This window comes from Polyodon spathula, chromosome 35 (genome assembly GCF_017654505.1).
Source record: "Polyodon spathula isolate WHYD16114869_AA chromosome 35, ASM1765450v1, whole genome shotgun sequence".
Taxonomy (NCBI): domain Eukaryota; kingdom Metazoa; phylum Chordata; class Actinopteri; order Acipenseriformes; family Polyodontidae; genus Polyodon; species Polyodon spathula.
In genome coordinates this window covers 5,189,380-5,199,379 of record NC_054568.1, presented here as the reverse complement: position 1 = coordinate 5,199,379, position 10,000 = coordinate 5,189,380, and the positions used below count along the sequence as shown (strand labels likewise).

The 10,000-nt window shown below is 40.5% G+C and overlaps 2 protein-coding genes across 3 annotated transcripts in view; one reads left to right on the top strand and one right to left on the bottom strand.

The window, feature by feature from the left end:
• The window catches only part of LOC121303825 (cdc42 effector protein 2-like), a 5,384-nt gene extending 1,236 nt beyond the window's left edge, over nt 1-4,148 (top strand). For both annotated transcript variants that reach the window (XM_041234634.1, XM_041234635.1), the window contains exon 2: nt 2,094-4,148. In XM_041234634.1, the coding sequence (XP_041090568.1) occupies nt 2,561-3,340 (780 nt within the window). In that variant the 5' untranslated portion in view covers nt 2,094-2,560 and the 3' untranslated portion in view covers nt 3,341-4,148. The remainder of the gene's footprint in view (nt 1-2,093) is intronic.
• A 2,475-nt stretch (nt 4,149-6,623) lies between these two features.
• The window catches only part of LOC121303826 (protein phosphatase 1 regulatory subunit 14A-like), a 5,661-nt gene continuing 2,284 nt past the window's right edge, over nt 6,624-10,000 (bottom strand). Inside the window, exons 2-4 of the mRNA XM_041234636.1 lie at nt 9,673-9,753; nt 9,202-9,234; nt 6,624-7,949 (exon numbers count right to left, since the gene is read on the bottom strand). Coding sequence (XP_041090570.1) covers nt 7,863-7,949; nt 9,202-9,234; nt 9,673-9,753 — 201 coding nt within the window. The 3' untranslated portion in view covers nt 6,624-7,862. The remainder of the gene's footprint in view (nt 7,950-9,201; nt 9,235-9,672; nt 9,754-10,000) is intronic.

Sequence of the window (10,000 nt, the reverse complement as noted above, 5' to 3'; positions counted from 1 at the left end):
AGAGTCTACCGGAAGCCATTGTAGTGGTACTTAGTTTTTCGTTAAGTATCTGGGAAAGTGCAAAGCGGTGTGTAATTCAATATGTTAGCCTAACATTATTCACCAGCTTTCATTCGACTTTATGAAGCTACATGTGTTAGTTCTATAGGGTGTGGCAAAACATTCGGCCACAGCTGTACAGAACAGAATGCGGGTGCTAGCGGAGATCCTACATTGCGGTGACCTCAGTGGTTTAGTGCCTGTGACGGATCTGTTCGGATTAGTGACCGAGAGAACGGGAGCAACGCTTTTTTTTTTCTTTTTTTGCACAACCAGTAACAGTTTTTGTTATGCAGTCCACTCTGCTAATGCAGAGATCAGATTGGAACCAGATGTCGTGCATTCGGGCACGGGTTTGCCACATCAGCTCTTTACCAAATTCCTTGTGCTTTACTTTTTTGAAGAAGAAGAAGAGGAGAGGGAGGGGATTGCAGTCTGTTTGCAATCTGTAGTTCAGTGCTTTCTCAGTTCTGTGTATTTGGTCTTTTCAAACCACATGATAACATCTGTTAAGTGGTGGACATTAGGAGACTTCAAATTGGGCAGTGCGTTCCCCTTCGGTATTCCCCTCGGAGATCTGGAATGAGGGACTGGTATAATTCACATATACCCACAGTCGGGGTCAATGCCTGTTTTTCAATTCAAATTTCCTTTTTAAAATCAATTGATTTTTCTATGGGACACTTTTACAAGGGTTAGTTTAGCATTGCTTTTTTTTATATGCTTCCCCAGACCTCTCTGTGCTTTACAATGCTTCCCTGTGCTTTACCAGACCTCTCAATGCTTCCCTATGCTTTACCAGACCTCTCTGTGCTTTACAATGCTTCCCTATGCTTTACCAGACCTCTCTGCTTTACAATGCTTCCCTATGCTTTACCAGACCTCTCTGTGCTTTACAATGCTTCCCTATGCTTTACCAGACCTCTCTGTGCTTTACAATGCTTCCCTATGCTTTACCAGACCTCTCTGTGCTTTACAATGCTTCCCTATGCTTTACCAGACCTCTCTGTGCTTTACAATGCTTCCCTGTGCTTTACCAGACCTCTCTGTGCTTTACAATGCTTCCCTATGCTTTACCAGACCTCTCTGTGCTTTACAATGCTTCCCTGTGCTTTACCAGACCTCTCTGTGCTTTACAATGCTTCCCTATGCTTTACCAATCGTAAGTGACATCCAGCGGTGAGAGCCAGGAAGTGCAACAGGATCAAGCATGTACAGATTTGAAAACCCTGAGATTAAAAAAACGATTGTTTCCATAAACCTGATTAATCCTGGAGCTGCAGTATCTTTTTGAAACTCAGTGTATTTAGAAAAAAATGGTTTACAAATCCTACTTCTATTAATCCCTTTTGCTGTACTGCAGTTAAACATCATGGTGACCTAATATTATCTATTTGACATTGCATGTAAAAAAAAAGAGGTAGCAGATTATTTGCATTTCAGTGTGATCCATTCCTAGTTTTACAATGAGTTTAATAATCAAACACACCTGAGCTTGTTGCCTAGACACACTGTGGCTAATGAAGCTGGTAGTAAAACCTAGACTGGGTGACACTGCTGTGCAAGAGGAGTCTTGTTCCTTTCCCTGCTTACAACACAGCTCTTTGCTTGTGGACAGAAAGGATTTGGGCACAGAAGTAAGAGGCTTAGTGTCTATTAAGGGAACAGTGAGCGTTCATTAACACACTTTCCAGAACCTTGCCTCTCTCTCTCTCAACACCGGAATCTTCCAATTCCACCCTCAATAAACAGTTTGAAGGTTGAATCCCAGAAATACACTGTAGTGCAAATTAGGATCATTATAAAAAAAAAAAAAAATAACTGGCATCTACATATTGCTATGATAGCCTGCTCGAATTTTGTTAATTGCATAATTGAATACAGCCTGTGTTCTGATTTTTTCAAAGAGAAATTAATTTTAACTGTTTTTTTTTGTTGTTGTTGCAAGCTTCAACAGCTCTTCCTTCTGCAAACTTCGATATTCTAACTTAGGTTACAGTAACACACAGCTTCTCTCTCTCTGTACCTCTCTCACTCTCTGATTTGCTCGACAGGAACCTTCGAAACCAAATACTGTGAGATCCTTAGGTTCGCGCTTCCCTGCGAGGAGCAATTGCAATTCCAGGAACGCTGGATGAAAGAAGGGGATTATTCCCAGAGGGAAAGAGGGGCCTCCTGCATTTGTTTTCCTAAGGATCGCCGCATGCTCTTCAAGAGGAATCTTCTGAAAAATTCATTGTGACATTTGTATCACCTCAGGCACTGGTAGAGAAATCGCCTCACTGGACTTACCTATGAAGGGAAGCTGAAATGCCTCTGATGCCAGTTATACAGATCACCACTGATTGATTAGTGTCACAACCAGATTTCCTTTCTGCTAAAGAGATCCGGATAGTAACGCTCATCTTATTTCTATTCTCGATTTTAAGATAGAAGCTGGGATCTGATTCCAGTGGAACCCCCACCCTAACAAAATATATATATATAAAAAATTCTGGGTAACAGCGTCAAAGCCAAGAAGATGCCGGCTAAGACCCCTATCTACTTGAAAACCTCCACCCCAAAGCGGGGCAAGAAACTGAAGTTGCGGGACGTCCTGTCCGGGGATATGATCAGCCCCCCTCTGGGTGATTTCCGTCACAGTGCCCACGTGGGGCCGGCAGGGGAGGGGGACATGTTCGGGGACGTGAGCTTCATGCAGGGCAAGCTGGATCTGCTTCCGGAGACGGGCAGGAGGGCCAGCGAGGAGGAAGCCCAGGGCAGGACCCTCAGAGATGGGTTCCCCGTCGGAAAAAAGAACCCCAGAGGCTCCCTGCTGAAGAACGCCGTCTCCCTGCCCGCCTTCGGACAGGAGCTGCCTCCGCCCAAGCCTCCCAGGCTGCTCCTGGACGATTGCCCGGGCCAGAGGTCCATGTCGGTGAGCCACTCTGCAGAGACCGGAGGGTGTGAAGGCCATTTCCGCGATGACGACGAGCTGAGTTACTCCGCCTCCATTCCGGATGGTTTCGGGCACCTGCTGGCTTCCTCTGGCTCGCTCTCCGAGGGTTCCTCTGATGGCTCCGAGGGGATGGGGGAAGGCTGCTCCTGCTACCGGCCCCTAGACCCCATGACCGGGCTGAGTCTCGACTCGGATGCAGGCCTCAGCAACGAGGACCTGCTGAACAAGATTAGAGAACCTGCCAGCGTTCCCAAGTCAGAGTCGCTCCTCGGAATGGATCTGGACCTGGGACCCTCCATCCTGGAAGACGTCCTGAGGATTATGGATGCCTATAAGATGCAGGACGGGCACTGGGAGCTGTAGACTGGACCTGCAAACCTCCATTTGGGGGTTATTAAAATTGTCTTGACTTTTTTTAGCTTGACGGACTCAGTGTGTTCAATCACAAGTTATTTATAACAAAACAAAGCCTCTAATAGTTTTCTGTTGAATATTTTATAAAAGTGTATTTATTAAGGGTGATTTTTGCTGCCTGCAGTTTGCTCACATCTCCTGTAGGGGCATCCAAGTCGCTTCTAGTGACATCTAGTGGTGGAAACAGGGAAGAACAGGACAAATCATGCTGCCTGACCAGACCAATAAGTAAACTGTGTGCTTCAACAGCTTGAGATTTGAATTTGAGTTGAAGTCGGGGACTATTTGCCAACAGTTGGCTGCAGAAAAAAATAACGACAAAATTGAAAAAAAAAAAAAAAAAAAAAAAATGATCACTTGATTTCTTTTTATATGAAGGGATTATCTCTGCGTGCTTCTGCTTTGAAGAGAGGACGGTGTGACGAGAGATTTTTACCTGGATTTAAAAACTGAGTCTCATTTGGGCAGTGAAACCAAAAATTCAAAATCTGCGAACCTGAAAACAAAACCTTTTTTGTGTGCATTTTTTTTTCAGCTTGAAAATAGACGCTGTTTTGTCTGTATAATATAGTAAATGACTGCTGTCTCTATTTTTCTAATGTTAGAAGGTCGCTTTATCTGAGTTGTGACAGCTTTATATCCTGCTTCATTGTCTTGTATTGTAAAATATTGTACTGGATGCATTTCACCTGAATGTGAGCGAGAGGCTAATATTAACTTGGTTTCATAAGATAAAATAAAAAATAAAAAAAAAAGATTATTTTACGTGGTCCTTTTTTCTATTGCTTTTGCAATTACAGAACACAGTATAAAGCCCAAAGAGGTATTGAATGGGAATTTCCCATAGCACACAGTGCCTCTAGGTGGATGAAAGTTGTAACTGCAGAATTTCTAAATGTTCACTCATCCCTACACTTGAAAATGACGGCCTAAACCACAAAAGGGAGGAGCACACAATAATAAATAATAATAATAATAATAATAATAATAATAATAATAATAATAATAATAATAATAATAGGGTTTGAAGTTTGGGGTTTTTATTTTTGATCGCGTCCCTTTAAACTTGTATTACTTACTTTATTTCATTCTTGCAGTCTCCTAGTTTATCGCTGTGCTTTGATACCCGGTCCGGAGCGCACACTGACAGCTCCTCCAGCATTTCAGATCTCCTTGGTTTGTAGCAAAGCAAAAAAAAAAAAAAAAAAAACTTAAATAAAGTCTTTAATTAGTAGTTTTCTCTTTATTAGAATGCAGAGCCAGCTTAACGAGGACTAATTAGCATTTAAAGGGAGGTAGAGATTTGGATAATAAAAACCGAAAAAGTTCAAGCAGCACACAGATTAGTTCCAGGCTATCAAATCTCAAGAAGAATTTTTTCAATGAACAAATCCACTTCCCAGAACAAGAAATCCGCTGCTTCCTGTTAAAAAAACAAAACAAAACAAACAAAAAAAAAAAAACCTGATGTGTCAAATGTCAGTAAGCATCTGTCTCTCTCCCGGGAGACTCGATCCCCATTATCTGCTGAACCCGTTGTATTAATATCCTGGGTACGGCGCACTGTTCACAACACGTGTAATTCAATATGTTAGCCTAACATTATTTTGCTTTTGCACGACCAGATTATTAATTGCTGTGGTAAGATTTAGCATAGTCAGAACCATTAATAATTAGTGTGACCTAACAAAGATTAGCACGACAGTCCTGAGTGCTGATTATTATTATTATTATTATTATTATTATTATTATTATTATTATTATAATAAAAGCAGACCTTGTTGGCTCTCCAGTTGTGTGCGTAAAGTTTACTCCCTCGTTCTTAACTAATTGCATATTACCTTGCAGCAGCAGGGGATTGTAGATGTGAAAAAAATGTTTTTTTTTTTAAATACAGTATTGCAAACACTCCTACCATACCATTATTACAGTATTTCCAATACGATTTTTGGTACAACGGTGACGCCAAGTGGCCACTATCGTGTACTACAGCTAGCTATTTTCAGTCTTGTGTAAGGCTGGGAGAAGACAACTCTCTTAACCCATTAAGTGCCATTGTCCTCATTTTTTATCTACCCGTTGTTTTTAATGTTCTCTTTAACTATATTGTTATTATAACTTAATCTGGTTGTATTAACCACAACAAATTACATAAACACAGTTTGTGTTGTGTGTTTTTTTTTTTTTTTTTTTTTAAAGAAGGAAAAATGAATTTGATTGCTCAACGGGTAAATATCACATATTCTTAAGGTATGTTTGGTCTCTTGAGCTAAAACGGAGTTTGACGTGTCAATTATAACCTCCTACTGCTGCACGTAGTGATGCAGTGGCCAGTCAGACTTTAGGGGAATAAACGTGTGTGGCCGACACAGTGCAAGGTTTGATAAAGTGGCGGGCGCGGAGAAGATAGGTTGTTTATGACTCGCATTGGCTTTCATTGGGCGGGCTTCAATGCCATATTTAACCTATAGAGGGTAGCATTATACAGTAGATGAAGAAAGCTGCTGGACTTGCATATATTTTATGTTACAGTTCAGATATTGGCAAACCTAGAATCTATCTGTGAATACGTATAATCATATATATATATATATGTTAGCGTATCTGTTTGCCTCTGTATTGATCTCAATGTGATTCATGATACCCGAGAACGGCGGAAGCTGAAATGTCAGCGGTAACTGAATATTTCACCGACTCCAGATTAATCAGCTTTTTCCTTGTGTCGTGCTTCAAATCAATAAATCTATTGACTAGTTCTATCCCGTAGGAAACAAAAGCCTGCGTTTTTGGCATTGCATCGGCAAGGCTTCATTTTCAAAATCAACTGCGCCCATACAGTTTAGTTTAATTGAGTGACAACGAAAAGTTTGTAGATCTAAAGCCTGAGCAAGTAGGACAGCTGACATATAAATAGTACACTTAGTCATATTTCCAGTGTTATTTCTCTACGTGCAGGAACGCATCATGAACACTTCAACAGAATTATTAGTAAAAACGAAACCTCTTCTCAGCAGCTGCTATAGTTAAAGTTGACTGTCAACAAATGCAAATGGTAACACTGTGGTGATCAGCGTGTTTGGTAACATCAGAGCTGTGACGAGAGGAGCTCGTTATTAAGCGAGGAGGCTGCCTTCAAACACCACCCCTCTGAATAAATAATAATAATAATAATAATAATAATAATAATAATAATAATAATAATAATCTCTGCACGGAAACACACACACAGAGAGAGAGTTTAATTTGATTTATTTCATTCGACACACAACGAGTGCACACAACGGGCATAGAAAACCGTTAAAAAAAACATAGCCATTTTAATAACTTTTAGCAGTGTGTGTGTGTGTGTGTGTGTGTGTGTGTGTGTGTGTGTGTGTGTGTGTGTGTGTTTTAAACTGCCTCCCTCTTTACTGCTTAAAAAAATGACGCAGTTCAAAGTAAGCATTAGTTAAAATCCCTTGCAGCTCAAATGGTACATTGTATGGTAATGGCATTACTGTTGTTAATTATTATTGTAGTTATTGAAATACTTAGCTAACGTTTATTTCCTTATAAATAGCATAGTTTAACATTATTGTCGTACCAACAAAGTATTTCCCTAAAGCACCACAGTTTCATAAAACCCTCTTAAATTGAATTGTATTATTATTATTATTATTATTATTATTATTATTATTATTATTATTATTATTATTATTATTTCCTTTTGTGGTTTATCTAACTAAAAGAAAATTAAGAAATTCTTTAGTTACAGCCAGCAGGAGGCACTGTGTGCTATGGGAAAAAATCCATTTAATAAAACTGGGAGAGGGGGGCAGTTTGTTACAATTTCAAAAGCACTTAAAAAAAAAAAAAAAAAAAACACTGTGCAGTATATCTTAATTTCCGTTATTATATAAAAAAAAGAATAAAACAACAACTTAGTGTCCAAGAAGAATACAATACAGTTATATAAACTGACTTTGGTGCAGTGAAACACGTTAATATTTTCTTTAAGTTAAAAATCCTCTTTTTAAAATGTGTGTGATTTTTTTCCAAGGGGGAGGGGCTCTTTGGACCGGGCGGGGCTTAAAGCTCCACCCCCTAGTCTAATTGCAATAAAACACCTGGCTGCTGAAGAAAACTGTGTAGTTTAGCACATTCGGGGTCTATTTTAATGATCTAAATTGTGGCGAACGTTACTACCACCACCATAACACATCAATCTTTATTGTATGTGAAAAGGGTTAATAAATCACTCAGGCAGAATAATTGTGTAGAGCATTATTATAGAGCTAGATGGTGCTGCACTTTGAGGTCATTGCAATATATTCCCTGCGACGCGACGCGTTATCCAGGTTGATCAGCAGAATGCCGTGCTTTACTTTCAGCCAATAAATGAAGCTTTGGCTTCGGCACATTGCAGAAAAAAAAGAATCTCTCTGCCGCTATATACAGGGGTGAAGGGCGAGTTTTGGAGAAACTCTGCCCCCTAGTGGTGGGGGTCGACTCCGTTGTTGTGAAGCTCTTCCTGTTTCTGGAGACTGTGAAGTTTTAGGATCAGTTCCTTGATAAACGCCTAGAGGAGGAGAGAGGAGGGGGGAGAGGGAGAGAGAGAGAGAGGAGAGGGGGAGAGGAGAGAGAGGAGAGGGGGGAGAGGAGAGAGGAGAGAGGTGAGGGGTGAAGGGAGAGAGGAGAGAGGAGAGGGGTGAAGGGTGAGGGGTGAGGGGAGAAAGGGAGAAGGGGAGAGCAATTCATTATAAACCACCATTAGCCATACAAGAATACATTTTGGAAATATATTAACTTATATGAAGAGGAATAAGAAAGTGGGTAAAAGACTGAATCAGTGAGATGTGGTTTTACATTATTGCCGTGGAAGAAGGCAGTGGTGTTACATTATATACACCCTAACACGAAATGTACAAGTGTATTATAGGAATGCTTTTTGTACAACATAATGAACCAAGGAATTGAAGTGTTCTCAAAGTCACTGTTACCTGTTCTTTGAGGGGTATTGTATTATGGTATTGTATTATACGGTATTGTATTATTTTACAGAATGTAGATTGACTGGAGAGAGGCGAGTCTCGCTATCGCTCCCTCTCCCTCTCCCTTTCCCCGTTATAAAAATTGCATTATCTTTGTGACAAGGAGGCTTTCTCAGTGTCATTTCATTTGGTTTTGTGTTTCTGTACGGTACTGTCACGTCAAGAGCGATCCCATATCTCCTCATATGAAAAGCTGCAAATCTCTTTCTATAAAGCTTATATGTTTCCGCGCAGCGACGGATAAAGCCATCGGAATTATAATTCCTCATAAAGCTTTTGACACCAAGCCTGAAAAATCCAGTTACGAATTCATCTGAATTTTGATCGGCAGACATTTCCTGGTACAGAATACAGTAAGAGACTAAGAATTACAGATGCTTATCGATGACCGGTCTTTGTTAGAATTGCACTCCATTATAAAAAAAAAAAAAAAAAAACCCACACACGACCATATTCTGTAGCTGAAACTGGAAGCCAGTTGAGCACATTGCAAGGGCTTTGTCAGGTTTAATTGGGCTTCAATTATAGATGTTTTCTTACGATAATATTATTTTTTAAAAATGCTTTTCTCCTTTTTCTTAAGAAGGGCAGATAGTATCTGTTCTTTGTTCCAAGTCAATAGTTGTCAGGTTTTCGTTAACTATCTGGAAAGCTACAAAGCGGTGTGCAATTCAATATGTTAACGTGACATTATCCAGCAGCTTTCATTCGACAATGAAGCAAAATTAGTTCACTGTTTGTTCTTCTTTGAATTAGCAAAAATGAAACTCCGCCACTCACCTCTGTATTGTCATTGCACGAATGAAGGATATCCTAAAAAAAAAAAAAAAAAAAAAGAACAAACAGATAATTTCACATTTTTAGAAATATCCACCTGTCTGTCTGTCTTTATTTCTGGAGGCATGGGAATGAGACTCCTGTTGCATAGCAGTTTCACCCATTCCATGCTTTGCTTCAAGCTTGACTAGCCCCAGTGTGTTCAGGTGACAAGCTCAGGTGAGTCTGATTAAACTCCTAGTGAAACCAGGCATGGATCTAACCACTATGCAACGGGAGTCTTATTCCCATCCTTGTGCATTCATCGAGTGTTTCACAGTCATGGATGTGTGTGTATGTGTGCGTGTGTGTCTTGCTGACGTGTTCCTGTGTGTGTGTGTCACACTTACACGTTCCCATGTGCACAGTGTCAGGTGGTGTGTGTGCTCTGCTTTGTGTATGTGTGTGTGCTCTGTTGTGTGTGTTCATTGTTACCTGCAGTTTCTGTCGCCGCTCCTGGTCGGTCTGCAGATCTAACAGGTCATCAATGTTCACTTCTTCAGGCATCTCCGATTCCTGGAACCGAAACGAGATCGCAGGGTTACAGAAACCTGCATCGCCGCACGCTGGCTGCAGCGGCATCGCGCAGGTCACTCATCAGATAACAATCACAAAAACAACGCCGCATGTTTTCCCTACATTTTCATGCATGCGATTTTGTATGGGGGCAGATAAAAAAAAAAAAATTCCCAACAGCCTGTACATTCATGTATACTGTCAGTTATTACCCTATTAAATCCACACAGGCTTTTTCCTGTAAAGA